This window comes from Protopterus annectens, chromosome 10.part0, assembly GCF_019279795.1.
Source record: "Protopterus annectens isolate FY-2018-M chromosome 10.part0, PAN1.0, whole genome shotgun sequence".
Taxonomy (NCBI): Eukaryota; Metazoa; Chordata; order Ceratodontiformes; family Protopteridae; genus Protopterus; species Protopterus annectens.
The window spans coordinates 1,785,559,034-1,785,577,047 of record NC_056744.1 but is presented as its reverse complement, the minus strand read 5'-3'; the positions used below and the strand labels follow the sequence as shown (position 1 = coordinate 1,785,577,047).

Sequence of the window (18,014 nt, the reverse complement as noted above, 5' to 3'; positions counted from 1 at the left end):
GAAGTAGATGCAAATCAGAGGCATAGTTCTCTCTTGGAAAGAGTGGATTGTTGTCTGCGGGGGCTGCAGAGGAGCAACTACCTCAAGTGGAAGAATTTTTGCATTTTTCTACTACTCTGTATTGTACCACCTTGAAAATGCCTTTAGCAGAATAATTATAATTTGTTTGTAGCACAGTTGAATGTTATGAGGCACTGTCTATGTCACAACTCATACTACAAGTAGGACACCCTTCTCCCTTCTGAACTGCACAAATTTTACTTGGCTGTTTACTTCTGAAACTTCAGCAATAAATGCCTTACGCTGCTGCTCATAGTATGACCCGGACATGTAATCTGTTCCAGGCCTCAGTAGCTGAGGTGGCAGCAAGGACCCATGTCCAAAATGTGATCATTGCTTTTCATGGCAGTAACCTTAGGACCCAGTGGTAGATGCCAAGAACAAACCACTGACACCAACGTAAAGCGTGAAACAGTTTTAATATCCAAAAAGATGCCAAGCTTTCAGGTATAAGATACCCTTCCTCAATGCTGAGGGTATCATACCTGAAAGCTTTGCATCTTTTTTGGATATTAAAACTGTTTCACACTTTACATTGGTGTCAGTGGTTTGTTCTTGGCATTTTATGTGTTTTTTCCACTGAGCCTTTACTTTGACTGTGTTTTTGTTCTTGGACCCAGTGGTAGATACCATTAGTGAAGGAAATGATTTTGTGAATGAAGGAGGCCTTCCATGTAATATATGTGAGAAGCACATTTCTGGATTTGATTGACACATACTAATAAGTCAGGAAGCATAAACAACAGCAGTCTAAGATTTGAAGGCAAAGTGTGGAAGGAGGTTGTCAAAGCAATAAAGAGTGACTTTTTGATGCCCTCAAAGAGGTTCTTGTAGACCAAGTGGCAACTTGTGAGGGAGGTTGCACATTCTCCAACCTGCTGTCAGCCAGAGTGAATTGTTTAACTCAAGTAGTCTCTTTTATTGGAGGTTGAACTTATTCCTGAATCTGTCAGGCATGCCCTCCTCTGAAGACATAATGACAGAAGCAACTGGTATGACTGGATCCATTTCTGTAGCCATAGTTACTGCAGCAAACACTTCACTTGTGGCACGACTGCAGGAGCTGAACAGATCTGTAGGAAATACTGATGGTACTGACCACTGTTTGGCCTACATGTCCTGTCTGGTACTGAACACTGTTTGGCAGACATGTCATGGTTGATACTGGACACTGTTCGGCTGACATGTCATGGTTGGTATTGGACACTGTCCGGCAGAAATGTCATGGTTGGTATGGACACTGTTCAGCTGACATGTCATGGTTGGTACTGGACACTGTTTGACGGACATGTCATGGTTGGTACTGGACACTGGGTGACATGTCATGGTTGATACTGGATACCATTTGGCTGACATGTCATGGGTGGTACTGGACACTGTTCGGCTGACATGTCATGGCTGATACTGGAGACTGTTCAGCATATGTCATGGTTGATACTGGACACTGTTCGATGGACATGTCATGGTTGGTACTGGACACTGTTTGGCTGACATGTTGTGGTTGGTACTGGACACCGTTTGGCTGACATGTCCTGGCTGGTACTGGACACTGTATGGTGGACATGTCATGGCTGATACTGGACACTGTTTGGCTGACATGTCATGGTTGGTACTGGACACTGTTTGGCTGACATGTCGTGGTTGGTACTGGACACTGTTCGGAGGACATGTCATGGTTAATGTGTGTATTTAATGTTGCATGGCTGGTTAAGATAGTACCTCTAGACATGTAAATTGGGGTAGCACTGCCCATTTTTATAAGGGACACAGGAAGGTGCATTCCAGTTACAGAGAGATGATGTTTCTCCTATTTGGGAAAGCCTATGGCAGTCGGCCGGAAAGGAAACATCATCCTACATATGATAGTCTGACTCAGGAGGGGGAGGGGCAGAACAGGTACTTTTCTGGTTATGGAACAGTGAATCAGCTGTTTGTCATTGCAGAGATAATGGAGGGGGTCATAATTTATTGTGTGTAATGTCTATATGTGTTTTGGTAAACCTGGATAAGGCATATGACTGAGTATTCAAGAGTGTCTTGTCGAAATGTTCTAACAGTACAGGTTCTCTGTGCCAAAGTTTCATGCTTTCTGGTCCCTGTATTTGCAGAACAGAAGTCATGAAACATTCTCAGCATTATGTCAGATATGAGCACAGTAGGCAGAGGACTCCATCAGGGTCATTCCGCCTCTTATCCTCTTTAAGATTTTCATGGACAAGATATCAAGGTGCATCTGAGTTGTGAAGAGAATCCAGCCTGGAGACTTGAAAGGGCGCAGCTGTGTTGCTTTCAGATGATGTTAACTTCTTGGCCTCACGTGACTATTATCTTGGAATGCACAGGAGTGGTGCACAGCTAAATCTGAAATGGCTAGGATGAAAGTCAGCCCAACTAATTCAAATGCCATGGTTGTGTTCCAGAAAACTACCCGAGGGGGAGGGGTTTATGTACCTGAGGGACTTGTTCATGAGTGAGGGTGGAGGTGATCAGGATATCGATTAGCTGATGGGTACATCAGCAACAATGTTAAAGGCATTGTACCAGACTGTGGTTCTATCCTCAGCTGTGGTCATGAGTTTATGTAGTAACCAAAAGAATAATATCACACAAAAACGTAACAAAAATCAGGTTCGTTGCAGAGTTGCTGGGCTACTCAGTCCAGGGAAATGTCAGACTGTAGCCGCTGTTTTCAGGGTTGGGAGGAGTGCACTGTGAGATTACCTCCAGCACAACTAGTGGGAGAACATTCCGGGGCAAACCCCAAACATGCTGGATGGGTTATAATCTCTTAGCCTGGCGGGGAAAGCATGGGGATCCTAACAAAATGAGCTGGACACAAGATTCAAAATGTGCAAGTAAAATGGACAGGCGCACACATCTGAATCCTTCATATGCCCTAAATATCAAGTAACTTTTAACACTTTATTATGTTTATAATGCCATCGATCCTCTCTCTTTTCCTTTGCTTATTTCAAAAGAAACCTTCAGTTAATCAATTAAAAAATGCACCTGCACCTCTGCTTAGTTTCCTCCTACTATCAAGCCACAATTACTCCTTTTCAATGACCAGAAAAATAATAATTTCTGCAAGCCAATCACAGGACATCTGTATGTTGTTGCTCCCCTGTGATTGGCTGTGGAAGTTAACAAAAGCTGAGGTTTGCTTGATTTCTGTAGCACGAAGGCTGCAGAACAGCAAAAAATATGGTAACTGCTGTCACTGCAGTTATCCCTGTGACCTGGGTGGATGAAAGTTAGAAACTTAATAGAACAAGGTAAGATATTAAGTGCCGGAAGGAGCATTAACATATGGTGATTGTGTTCATTCATGAAGTGGCAGTTTTTATTTTTATTATGCAGGAAACATTTTATATTCAAAGGCACAATCAGGGACATCCCTGACATTGAACGAGCACAACTGAGGTATACTGCAGTAAAAATGATGTTATTTAGTGGCATTGTGCCCTGAAGAGGTAGCCAAATAAAGGTTTTTGCTTTACTGACTGATGGATGAAACTCACTTTGAGTGCACTTTTCTTTTCTCTTACCTTTAGTAGTTTGGCAAAGAACTTTTTAAATAAATCACAGTGGTGGTTGGTAAAGCAGCAGATGTTATTACAACACATATCACACATTTCTCTTAATTTTCTGACACTGCTTTCTCCTGAATTATAATAGTTTGTCACATCACTATGCAGTAGGTATGTACTGCCTTTTTAATATCTATTTTCTTTCTTTCTTTTCTATTCTAGCTTTAAAACATGCTTATTTCAGTCATAGAATGTATGTATGTGTGTGTTTGTATGTGTGTGTGTGTGTGTGGGGGGGGTACAGTCCATCCAGACTGTACTGTGAAAAAATCTTAATTTTAATAATTATGTTTTAAAATTTCAAAATGTTAAAATAGAATTATTTATGTGGTTGGTGTTACTTTAAGACATTTTGAAATGTAAATGTGAGTGGCAAATTTCATAGGCCACTTTGAATCATGTGAACGAAAGAGAATTTTTTAAGTATGTTTCTTTGTACTGAATATGTTAGTTCTGAATACGTTAATTGTTAAACTAAACTAAAGCACTTAACTCAGTAAAATAGCTCTGATCAATGTGCCCACTGACACTTTTTTGGTTTTAGTGTTGATTTGTTGTTGTGGCAGTTTTTTTTTAGATTGTATTGTGGATTGATTCTCCTCTTAAATTCGTTTGCTACTAGACATGATTAGAGGACAAATCGTACAACAAACGTGGTGTCCTCTTCAATAACCATTGGACTATGGACATGAAACAGGGCCTCCATACTCCTTAGAAAAAGGCATGAGAAGAAGAAGAAGAAGACCCAAAGCAGAGCTACTTGGTAGAATAAAAGAGACCAGGATTCGTGAAAAAAGCAGTCAAAGTAAAGAGGACATCATGGCTTCAAATTATTAACAAAAGTGATTCATGAGTGGCTGTTTTTATTTTCAGTTTTCATGGAAGCCCAGTACAAGTAACTTTGGTCACCACCTGCTCAGTAGAGAAAACATTCTATTGCAGACTTCAGACTTGTACAGTTGATAGAGAAGGTTGTCATCATGACTTTTACCAGGGCTTGTGACTTAGGAACTGGATAGCTGATGGGCAGATCAATGATGAATGAAAGGATGAATGAATGATGGACAGCTGGATGGATTATTGGATGGAAGGATGATGGATGGATGCTGGGCAGATGGATGCATTATTGGATGGATGAATGGTGGATAGATGGATGGATGGATAATAGACATGTGGATGGACAGATGGATGATGGATGAATGAATTAACTGGTGGATGGACCGATGGTTGGATGGATTAATGGATGGATGAATGTTGGAAGGATGTATGTATGCATATTATGGATGGATGGATAGATGGATATCAGACACTGCTGTACTCCACTGGATTGCCCTGGAATCCTACTCATAACCAAAGTTACTGGACTTATACAAAAATAATGGGACTTTTTATCAGAAAATATTGTTTTCAAGGGACTTGAATTTTACTAGCTATCTTATGTACTAAATAAAACTTACATGATTGAAAAACAGTGAAATGGCATGTTAACAGTAGCATCCCTTTAGAACTCTTATAACTACAAAACGACATTATTTGCACTCCTTGCATACCCTCCCACCCTACACCAGCTGTTTATCCAAAGTATCCCAGAGACTTATCACTTCAAAGCACTGTTATCCTGTCTTTTAACTCTAGCCAGCATGTTCTAAAGTGAACACTGCTCTCACTGGGAAGGGCAGAGTTTGCAGTCTTGGGTGTAACACAGTTCTCTTACATAGAAGGAAAAGGAATGCATAAATTATTTCAGTCAACAGATATTTTCTGCAATAAGCTAGTACTTCTGTGTTAATGAAATAAACCATATCCAAATAACAGTATGGGACAGAACTCAGTGGAACTACTCCAATCTCCTGATATAATGATGGGTGTAATAAGGTAGAAACAATTAATTATTATTATTTTAGAAGAGTCCTGAGCCAGTAACTTCTTCTCACTGTGTAGCAGGGAAACTAGGATACTGGAGATAACCAGTAGCAGGAAAAATCATACATTGGTGGGGAAGCTACATACTTGCGTACTGAAAGGAATAGAAAAAACTTAATATATTTATTCTTGAATACATTTAATACATGCATAGTAGCATAACATGGCTCCATTAATGTTTCTGTACTTTGCATTTCCTCTTACAAAGAGATATTGGCATAGTGTGCTACCATATCTCTTAAGATTTTAGCGCAAGAATTCTAGTCAAAGCCAAACATATTAGTGGGACAAAGGCCTAAAATCAAGGGCAGACTTTAAATATTGCCCTTTTAAATGCTGAAAGTTGATAGAATAACAGGAATAGCATGAATATTCTGAAGGATATTAAGCCAGCTTGTAACACAAATATTTGTCATTATTTGGTGACTTGAATCTTTAATGATTTCCCTGAAAACCACAACTTTTTTGAAGGACAGACCAGATATATAAAGCAAAAATATGGAAAGTCTGTAAAATTCTGCACAGTTCAGAGGCGTATGTGTTTTTCATTTAAAACATTAAAGGGAATATAAAGTTAAAGTACCTGTCACCATCTCTCATATTCTGGAACTGCTTTGCGATCAGGCAAGAGAAGAGTGGGCCCACTTTTCCATTTGCCACTGGTGGCTCTACGATTCCACCAAGCCACACATCAATATTGCTGGATGAGCCATAAACATCTAGAAGTTTCTTTGCCAAACTTGGGTTGTTGAGAACACTTCCCAGTTGTGACAGGCTTTTAGGCTGAGATAAAGTGCAAAATTGTCTCCAATCATTGTAAGCTGGAAGAACAGAAAATGCATTTTATTTTAGCATCATTTGAAAGAATTTAACATCCATCAGAATATTAGGTCATATAACCAGGGCATCACTTCACTTATAACATTCTAAATTAATTTATGGCATCAGAAGACTTTAGAATTGCTATCTCATAGTTCCAATTCTAATATTAGAACATATTTTCTGCATCTTTTTCACCTCTGGTCTTCTGTGATGATTAAGAACTTATCCCCAATTGGATCCTGTATTCTTTTTTGCCCTGGTATCTAAAGGGGAGGTAAGATCCAGGAATCACATCTATTATGTAGTGAATATTGGGAGATTGTACATCTGTCTAAGCCCCCTCCTGAATGGGAACTGCTGGATATACCACTGTAGCAGAGCCTATAATACTGGTATAATGTTAGTTTCTACACACACACACGCACACGCACACACACACACACACACACACACACACACACACACACACACACACACAGTTTCCACCTGTAGCATTGTGTGCTGGTTGCTAAGCTGAAGGACCTACCCTTGATCCATTCATTATTTTCTGTGTCACTTGGCCTCTAGTCGACACATTTTGCAACCATGTGGCAGGATGCACCAGCTCCATTGCCTCAGAGTGGGAGTTGGTGATCCAATACCCCAACGTCTTCCTCTAGTGCCTAGGCGCACTATTCAAACCCATGTCCCTAAGGGTTTAGTCAGGACTCCTCACACTGTGTCATGGTTTAATTGCGTTTCATGTTTCAGTGTTAGACTGTATGGTTTTCCACGGTAATGGAACCCTACTGCCTTTACCTGGGATAGCATGATCTCTGCCGCGTTGCATGTTGAGCGCTGCCAGATCCAGCGCCACGTGTTCAGTGAGTTCAAACAGACGGTCTCGCAGCTCGTTGTTTATTACTTGATCCTGTTTCATCTGCTTGGCTGGTGTTCCGAGCAAACCACGGATAATTGGACCAATGCCACCTAGAAATACAAAGTAATGTGTCACATGACTTAAAAATGTCTTCCACCATGTTCATGTGTAATCCCAGCTGTCCTCAATGGATCTTACTTTGGAGATGACTCTTTATAAAAAACTTTGCTTGCACTTACTATAGCTACTGTCCTCTTGTTTATTTTGTAGCACTCAGCAGATCCCTCACTACCCTGCAAAATCCATACTTCTGCTAGGACATCATTTAAACTGGTGTACATTCCTTGCACAAAACAGGTTATTCGTTCATATACTCATTTATAGATACCGGGGTTACTGGGTTTTATTACCATTTGCTTTACGTAAATTTGTTGATACCCATACAATCATCCAGATTACGTTCATAGGACTATAGTGATTCCCAGAGGTTTGGGAGGTGTTGATTTATGAACTTGTCCCTTCACCACATTTTATTTATCTGTTGGTGAAGATTTAGGTCCCTGGTTCTAGTACTGGTGGAGATACTGGACCTGCGGAAATACAGAAGGCTCAGGAAAACTGGTCTCTAATGGCATGGTAAGTGAGACAGAGATCTCCTCTCAAAAGTTTATAAGACACTGAATAAAAGGCTAGAGCTTCCAGCCTCTCTTCTTAGCTCATGGATTTTTAGTTCTGTGTTCTCTTTGGTTAGGAACATTTGGGGCCTTTTTAACTGTTTGATGTGTTTAGTGAGAAACATCTTGAAAGGGGCATTGCACTCAATAACTGGTCTGTACATTGCTAAATATAAAGCAGTGATTACCTCTTTAGATCTTTATAATATTTCTTTGGCAATTAGTTGTGCTAAATAAAGAAGCTTCCAAACAGCCGTTGTCATGTGATGGTCAAAAAACATGAAGTTATTAATACAAATTCCTTGTTTTTTGACTAGATTTTTCTTTTGCAGTGGTGTGTTTTCTGTATTGTGTGATGGGGGAGGAGCTGCCTACAAAATGTGATGATACTAGATTATTAGCATTTAGTTTGAGCCCATTTTTAGTACTTGACGAGTTCACTAGGGAGAGTTAATTTGGGAATGTTTGGCTGTCAGAAGGTTACTTAACAACACCCCCAGCTTTGTTGTTGTTGTCTGCAAACTTTGTTAACTAGATGTCTTCTTTTTTTGCTTGGAGATATGAATAGCAGCAGATACTGAAAAGGAGAGGTCCCAGCATCGAGCCTTAAGGGGCACTGACGGTCACTTACTTACATACTTTCCAATGAGACACCTACAACGTTCTTTGTGTGGGGTCTGTCTTTCATCCAGTTTACTGTCTCTCTATCTTGCCACATCTGGGTTGATTTTTAAAAATGTTTAGTTTCTGTATGATAACAGCACGTGGAATGATGTTAAAGGTCTTTCTCAGGTCAAGATCCCCCATGTGTACCAGACAGCCACCATCTACACCCTCCATATCCCTTTTGAAGAAGATCACCAGATTCAAGGCGCTATGTCAGACTCCAAGCCGGTCACAAGTGGTGTCCCACAGGGCTCGGTCCTTGGCCCCCTATTGTTTGGCATCTACTTCTCAGAAGTACAGGCCAACATGGGAGGACTTTGGCTGACAAAGTTTGCAGACGACTGCAAACTGGGCGCCATAGTGGAAAGTGCATCGGACACGGATATCCTTCAGAAGGGACTCACGGAAACAGATAGCTGGTGCCAGAGCCATGGCCTGAAGTTAAACGCCAAAAAATGTATAGTCATACCCTTCGGGAAAAACAAGGTAACCCCAAGCTACCATATAGATGGCAATCCACTAAGCACAGAAGAGGTTATCAGGGACCTGGGGACCCAGGTTGACAGTGGCCTTTCTTTTGACACTCACGTTGCTAAAGTGGTTAGAAAGACCTTCTACATTGCCCACCTGATCATGAAGGGATTCACATCCAGATCTAGTGAGGTCATTGTTCCCCTGTACTCTTCACTTATCAGACCAATGATCGAGTACAATGCCCCATTCGGGATGTATCTCACCCGACATCTGCAGCAATTGGAGAGACCCCAAAAGTTCCTCACCAAAAGGATAAAGGGACTCCAAAATCTGTCATATGCTGCCAGATTGAAGAAACTCCAGCTCTATTCAGTCGCATACCATCTGCTCAGAGGTGACATGTGCCTGACATACAAGGCCATGTCCAACCCGAATTAATGGACATGCTCCACCTCAAAAATCCAAATCCACCAAAACCACTAGAGCAAGCGACTTAAACCTTAGCACGGATATAAATAGGACGTGCTGGAGGGATAGATTTATCACTCAGAGACTCCCTATGCTGTGGAATAAAATCCCGGTCCATGTGAGGCAGAGCACCTCGCTGACTCTGTTCAAGAGAAATCTAGACCTGTGGATGGGAGATCGTAGGTTTACCCCGGGAACCATCTCTGTGTCACTGCTGGACAGAGGCACAACAAACTAATGGGCACAGTATTTTTTCATATAAGGGGTGGCGTAAGCCACAAAAATTTGGGCTAGGCTTATAAATGCCTTAGGGCAGATAGCCTAGTATAAACCTATGAACCTATGAACCTAATAGATAGGATCTACCCTTCACAAAGCCAAAATGTTGGGGGTCAAGTTTAATAAGATTTTTGATATTGTAGTTTATGAGATCATTCCATGGATTTACAGATGAGTCTTGTAAGGCGGAGAGGTCTGTAGTTACCTGGGGAGATTGTAAGGCCACCCGTATTGAGGGACATCGCCACTGCAGTACAGAAAGGTCACCTTTTTCCTTTCTAACTTCTTCTTGCCACTTAAAACAGTTATTCTTGTAACTACAGCCATTAATTACAAAATTAATTTTATCGTCTGCTGTAGATGACTTGTTTACTGTGAAAGAAGTCTTATTTGTATATTGCAACATTATATTATTTTTTCTGTTTTTGTATTTCTAAAATTGTGCCTAATACTGTTAACATTTTGATGCCTAGATCTAGTTATATATATTTTTTTATTTTAGTTTTTGTAACTGTGTTATAAATGGAAAAGATGCCTTATTCTTCAGTTCACATATTTGTAAAATCAAATAAAAATAAAATATATTGGAGGAACATTCAATAATTTGGAGAGGGACGTGTGAGGAATTTGGCTGTGTAATGACATTAGTTAGTGTGCATAACAGCAACAGATAAAAGAGGGTTCCCCAACAATTTCCATACTCTCTGAACATTTTATTTGTGGGTGCCATGCTAAAAAAAGGGTGGACATAATGCATGATTTTACAAAACCAATAAAATAGGCTTTCAAAAATTTTGAAACGCCATTAAGTTCAGAAAAAAACAGAAAATGGGAGAGCAAAGATATCAAGAAAGAGGATTTTTCTTAGTAAGGTGAAGAGAGAAAGCAAGTATGAACTCTAAGATGGCTTCAGCCAAACTATAAATCATAACAGCATCAGTAAGCATTCTACGCAGAAAAAAAACGGTGAAAAGCAAAGTCCGCAGGACTCTGCTAATCTGCTGATTTTAATGGTGACATGTGAATCAAGCTTCCCAAACCTTGGGTAGAAAGAGCTGTCTTACATCATTAACTCAGGTGCAACCATCTCTAGTAACCCAAGAAAGTCCAGGCCTCCCAAACCAATGAAGAAAGCTGAGATAGGTCTGCTAATTAAAAAAATGTACAATTTTACAGGTTATTTATGAGTCAGCTCAATAGCAGAGGAGGAAGTTTATACTGCAGTCTAAAAGTATGGCCCAAGTTAGGACTGTGTCTGTTGAACTCCCATTATGACCACCAGTCAGACCACTATCAATGTAATCATTGTAAATGCTGTAGATGTAATAACTCATGCTGGCCTGGGGATTGATAATCCACTATCATCACTTTGTACAAGAAAACATTCAGGATGTTGAATCAGCTTATGCGGATATAAAAACTGGTTCCACTATAGGTTCCACAACTGGTTCCACTACAGGTTCCACTACTGGTTCCACTACAGGTTCCACTACTGGTTCCACTACCATCTATAGTGAATTAACCTGAATATAGGCTGTGAGCTCTAAGTTAACAAATGTCAAATGAATGAATAAAAATACAATTCTGATGGAGATTTCAAAGAGTACATTCAAACTAAATAAGGCTGTTGCTCATCACAGTAGCTTGAGGCATGACATCTAGATACAGAGAAGCCAGATGACAGGACGAAAGCTAACACAATTGCCCAGGGTCATTTACAAGGCAGATGGATAAAAGCAAGACAGTATGGGAAGATCGATGACCATGTCAAAGCAGGATTACAGCTGGAGGATCTCTAAGGTAGGCATACATGGTGGAGAGAATTGTTCTTAGCAAGGAGATATGAATGAATGATGTAACAACACAGCACTGTGATGTCAGACAGGATGACACTGCACTGTGACATCAGGGAAGATCTGGAAAGTGTAGCTTTCTTCTCTGCAGCAGATGGGATGCATCAGAAGGGGACAATAAAATGAGAAAGGACTTTAAAATGCAACAGAGAAATAGTCATAAGTTTGGCTTGTCCTATTAAAATGTATGAAATAATCAAAGTCTGGTCAAGCAGCGGTGGGGTGAGGGTGTCGAATATGACAATGACCAATCAGGAAAGGGTTCTGAAACAAACCATTGTACCTGACAATATCTGAAGGTTTTGTTGATGAAAAGAAACAAAATGCTGTGAAACATGAAATAATTTCAGCTAATACTTAGTGATTATTTATTAATTCCCTTTTGTTGTCAGGGCAAGTTCTAGTGAGCTATGATGTGGCATATTTGTGGTGTGAGCTTTCCTGAGTGCATTTTGTATTTTGGCTGGGTACCGAGAATACTTGTTGCTGCTGACCAAAATGTAATTAGGGGATGTGGGACTCAGACGTAAATCTACAGTCAATTGGCTGTTGAAGCATATTTCTAATCTGTTATTCAAGCTGGACTGAATAGAACAGCTGACATATATAAATTAGCAGTTCTTAATGTTTAAAGTGCTTAGTACATGATTAGTTTCAATATGGTCAGTCAGTGACATTGTGGATAGTCAGTGGCATTAGTGAGTGACTCAGTAATCCTCCAGCTCAACTCAGCTCTATACTTTGATGTCATTTGCTCCCAGCAATCTTACCTAGCTCTGCATTTTCCAGCCACTGACTTCCAGGGGGTCAGCTCTAAATGTTCCTGTGTCTTACTCCCAGAGGTCATTCTCAGCTCTAGACATTCCTGTATGGTACTCCCAGGTGTCCCGCTCATCTCCTAACTTTCTTGTCTCTTTTTCTCTGGTGCTCAGGTTTTGAGACTGCAGAGACTCAACAATCCTTAATGCAAACCTTGTCTGCTTATATTGACCCTCCTTGAGGTGTACACATGCTTCTAGAGATAAACTCTATTTCTGCTTATATCTCCCATCCCCAAGGTGTACATATGCTTGCACTGAAATTTCTGCAAATGGAAGGCATCTGTCAATGTTTTTCTTCTGTTTTAGAGGACATAGCATCCTTCATGGCTGTTCAAATCCCTAAACTTGTTTATTGTGTCTTGCATGTCAACCTTTGACTGGAGGAATATTAATTTATGAATTGTCTATATTTGTTAAAAGATAAAAAAACAACAACAGTAATACATGGCATAGTGTAGACCCATATACAAATGCAAGCACTGCAAGAGCTTTCAAAATCTTCTCAGCAAGTGGCACTAAAATTGCATTAGTCCACCATACCAAAGTATTAGGAGACATAATAGATGATAATCTTAAGTTTGACCTCCACATCCAAAGCAATATCAAGAAAACCCATAAAAACTAGGCATGTTATACAGAAATAAACATTTACTGAGCACACCCAAAAAAATTACTCTATCCAAAACTTAGCTCCTGTCCTCCCTACTCTATGGAGCATCAGTTCTAACTAATTTACAATTCTCCATAAAATAAACTTGAAAGCTGCTACAACAAAATTGTCAAGTTTGCTACTAATTCATCCTCTTTTACCCATCACTGTAAAGCTCTGCAAACCCCTAGCCGTCTGGAACTACCCCTCCACCTCTCCTACATTCAACTTATAACAAAACATAAAATCATACACAAACCATTAGCCTGCCCAGCTCTTGCCCCTTTAATTAACATATACGTCCCTAAAAGAACTGTCAGATCAGAAGACAACTTCTCACCATAAATTAACTGAATAAATCCCCTGGACAAAGCCTATACTCATACTCAGTAGAAAAAAATGGAACTCCTTACCTCTAACCACCTGAACTATTTCTAACCTACCCACCTTTAAATGTTCCTTAAAAGAATACCTTACAAAATCTCGGACCTGCTCCTGTGCCATTCCTGGCTGAACTTACTCACTACACTTCACTCACCCCTTCAACCTGCATCACACTTCACAAGCCTCTCCAACCTCCTACTCCACTCCTTTTTGTTTTCTCACTACCTAACCTTATTTAATTCATCTCTGCAGATGTTTACTCTACTGCTTTTGTCCCTACTCATCTCATCTGCCTGAAGACACCCTACCTTGCACAACCTTCGTATCTCCATCCTTCTTCAGTCTATAACCATAATATGAAGACCTCTCTCATACTAAGGCATCACTCAATTTCACCTCACTGTCTCTAATCATGTAATCACTGATATGTCTTTAAATATCTTATTAGCATTGTCTCAAGTCTCATTTATCATATACTAATCCATCTAACAAATAATATAACTATTGAGTTTTCCTCACATTTTCTCCAACTCATGTTATTGTTTTTCATTGCACTCTGTTTTCTATGTTTTTCTCATTACGACATTGAATTTACATGCAGCATTGCTGTTATTAATGATGTGTATCGAATGATCATTACATTAAATACCTAACGCTCAAACCCTAATTGTCGAAGCCACTATCCATCGAAGTGCCTAAACAGTGAACAAAAAGTTACCAAAATATTTCTCTTGGCCAGCACCATACATTACAACACAATAAATCAATAAACTTTAAAATACAAATGCCCAGAATAATGTACAAAACTGTACAATACATAACTAACACAAAAGTATTTTCAACTTTAATAAACAAACCATACTACATAAATAAAATTACAAAAAAAACAGATTCTATAACTAAATAATCTAGCAAACCAGAGTCAGCAAACGTGGGCATATCCTTACAAACAAACTAAAAACGGGCATTACCTGACTTTTAAAACAAGCACCTCACTTTATTTTCTTGATTTTTGCAGAGGGCAAGCACCCCTGCACCCCCATGTGTTGGGCTGTGCCCCGCCAGACCATCACAAATTAAATATACCGACTCTGAGATCACACTACATTGAGGAAAACGGTAAACAAAGAACACACAATGAATATTCATGCCATCATCGGTATGAATATTACTTTATTTTACCCAATTGTTGGATGGTAGCCAAGGTTTAAGTGGGAGTTTCTTTTAAGAATCTTGCAAGTTAAATACTGCTACGAACCTAGCATTCTAGGATGGCCAGCTAAAACTTTTCAACAACATTTCCTTCGATGTTTAGGTACTTCGACAAATAGCAGTTTTGACAATTAAGGTTCGATAATTACGTATTCAATGTAATGATCATTCGAAAAAGTGATATAAACCTATATCTGACAGCCCTTTTGCTTAAATAAATAGTGTATGATTATTGCGGTAACATTTTCTCTAAGCCAGTGCAGAGAGGCTATTTCATGTTTATATACTATTCAGTAGCTTCTTATATCTGCCTGAAGTTGCATAAACCTGATAATGACATGCTGGATAAATGTGGAATCCTTACCGACTCAAAATAGATTTCAGCTGTGTTGTTGTCAGAACACAATAACCTAGATAAAATCAATGTTATTATAAAAATGACACCTTCTAGTAAAAATGACCCACTTTATTACTGTAACAGTGTAGTCTGGCCAATGTGTCACGTTAGTGGTGTATTATTCAATTTAGGAGGCTAGCTGTTGGACTTACCTTCATGTACAACTCGCCATGTAGCAAAAAATGCATTGTGGAGAGGGACACTGGGGTACAGAGGGTGTTCTTGGAAAGTTTCATTCTGACGAGGCACTTTAGGCATGAGCATACCATGTCCAAAACGAAAAGCAGCGGTGGTGAAGACATTGGAAGTCGTAGGGTTCACAGATTCATTATAGCCTTGATATGGAGGAAGGAACTTTTGCATGGACTCTGTGCCGACCACATGAGGAAGGAAATCTCTGTACGTTATTATCTGAATGGGAGAAAGAGGAAGCACAGAGTATTACCACACATTCCTTGATCTACTGTTATTGTATTGGTGATCTAACAGGGAAAACACATAACTAGTACTTACTCATTTAATAAGCAATTCAAATAGATCATCATTAAAAGTTTTACATCACAAAACCATATTTTTACATGAACTACAAGGGGAGTTGGATCTTGAAAAGAAAACGCACGCAAATAAAGGCAGACACACCCCAGGACAGGAATAGGAATCCCAGATGACACTGAAGAAACTGAAGGAGGGCAGAAATGAGTGGTCTGTGCTGGATTGCTCATCCTGGGGAAGGGGGTGGTCTGCTGCATTGCTGACATTCACTGTGAAGGAATATTTCAGCATGAAGCCTGAAAGTTGAGGATGCATGTTTGACTCTGCCAAACAGCAATAATGCAATAACTTTGCAAGGAAGCATGTGGGGAAGAATGCACATAAGTGTTGTAGATATAAGGAATAGCAAGCCATTGTGTGTCAGCTGCCATTGGCTGGGGAACTTAATCCATAAGGAGGAAACCCATGATGGCTGCCTGGATGATGATCTCATACCACTGGCTGTTGCCATAAGTGGAATGAATAGGTGGGGGGGGGGGGCTAATGCTTTACAGGCAGTGAGGATGAGAAGAATAAATAAAAATAGTTTCAAAGGTTCTCTTAACAATGTAGGATAAATGCTTAATAATGCTGCATTTTAAATGGTATAACAAATATGACAAAAAATTATGGGACCCAGTCCAGCCTCATGGCACAGGGAGTTGAAGTCTGATTTTAATCCCAACAGCCTGTGTTTGATTAGTGAGGGGTGGGGTCAGGAGGATGTGAATGAGTGGTCATTGTTGGCTCTCCTATCCTGGGTGGTGGGGTGGGTGTTGGGTGGAAGAGGCTCTGATGTGCCACATGGGTAACACCAAGCAGGAGCACCGAATGTTGCGCCTGTGAACATGAGCTTGTCATGCACACACTGCTTTTGATGTGACATTCAAGGGCTCAACTATGTGGATTGTTCTGTGGAGAAAGATACATTTGTCTGCTAAGAGCAGTGGCTGTCCCCCCCCATCCCCCCTCCCTGCCACACGGCTATCACCAAAGGAGTCTGTAGGGTGTGTCTTAGATTGGGGTGCCTGTCTCTCACCCTCAGTGCACTGATGAGGCCATAGAAATTAATAGTCTGTAGGGGCTGTCTTAGACTGGGGTGCCTGTCTCTCACCCTCAGTGCACTGATGAGGCCATAGAAATGAATAGTCTGTAGGGGCTGTCTTAGACTGGGGTGCCTGTCTCTCACCCTCAGTGCACTGATGAGGCCATAGAAATGAATAGTCTGTAGGGGCTGTCTTAGACTGGGGTGCCTGTCTCTCACCCTCAGTGCACTGATGAGGCCATAGAAATGAATAGTCTGTAGGGGCTGTCTTAGACTGGGGTGCCTGTCTCTCACCCTCAGTGCACTGATGAGGCCATAGAAATGAATAGTCTGTAGGGGCCGTCTTAGACTGGGGAGCCTGTCTCTCATCCTCAGTGCACTGATGAGGCCATAGAAATGAATAGTCTGTAGGGGTCTGTCTTAGCCTGGGGTGCCTGTCTCTCATCCTCAGTGCAACAAATGGGCCTGTTGCATGAAGGTAGAAAAGCCATTAGGCAGGTCTTATGAAGCCTGGGGCCTGGCGAATGGGATAAAGTAAATGGCTAGTAGAGGTGATGACATTCATTGATATTGATATCGCTATAAATGATAATACAGTGTTTGTAGCATTTACATTTATATCAGGGACCTAGTTTGCAATCAGAGTTGCACTTTTTGTGGTATGTTGCATCAGTGTTTCACAATGTAATCCAAAGTACTATAATAGCCTGTGATAATGCTGTTTCTTAATTATACACTGGCAAGAATTCAAAAGCTGATTAGCTTCAGTACTTAGCTGTGATGATATTCATTTAGATGACAAGGGATGAATATTTTAATTTTTTACATTGTATGTCCAGCATAGGATTACAATTACCCCATCAACAACAATAAAGTTGTGTTTTTTTATGTTATTGTCACCTCGCATGTTTGCTGCATCACACAGTATCACACAGTGTGCAGTAACTCCCATCTGTACCTGACTGTGTCTAAATTTTCTCTCTGTTTCTTTAATTTTGTGTGCATTTATTTATCGCAATTTAAAATAAATCATCTTAATAATGAGAATATAGGCTGTGCTACCACATATTGACCTCATTGATAGGCGTAGCGTGTACTATGTTCTGCTTAGTTTTATCTCCGTTTCTTATATATTTTGATTTTCAGACAAATCATAGAAAACAAAAGTTACTAAAAGATAATATGTTAGGAGTTCCATGCTTACTATTTCAGAAAACACTTTATTGTTTGTAAAGTTTATCTGTTAACGTTTTTATGGAAAAAGAGAAATATTTAAAAGTGTTTCGACTCGGGGCCTTTATCCCTCT

At 40.1% G+C, this 18,014-nt stretch overlaps 1 protein-coding gene across 1 annotated transcript in view; it reads right to left on the bottom strand.

Moving 5' to 3' along the window:
• Nucleotides 1-18,014, bottom strand: part of LOC122814022 (eosinophil peroxidase-like) — an 80,335-nt gene that overhangs the window by 2,995 nt on the left and 59,326 nt on the right. Inside the window, 3 exon segments of the mRNA XM_044086605.1 lie at nucleotides 6,157-6,394; nucleotides 7,194-7,364; nucleotides 15,284-15,542. Coding sequence (XP_043942540.1) covers nucleotides 6,157-6,394; nucleotides 7,194-7,364; nucleotides 15,284-15,542 — 668 coding nt within the window.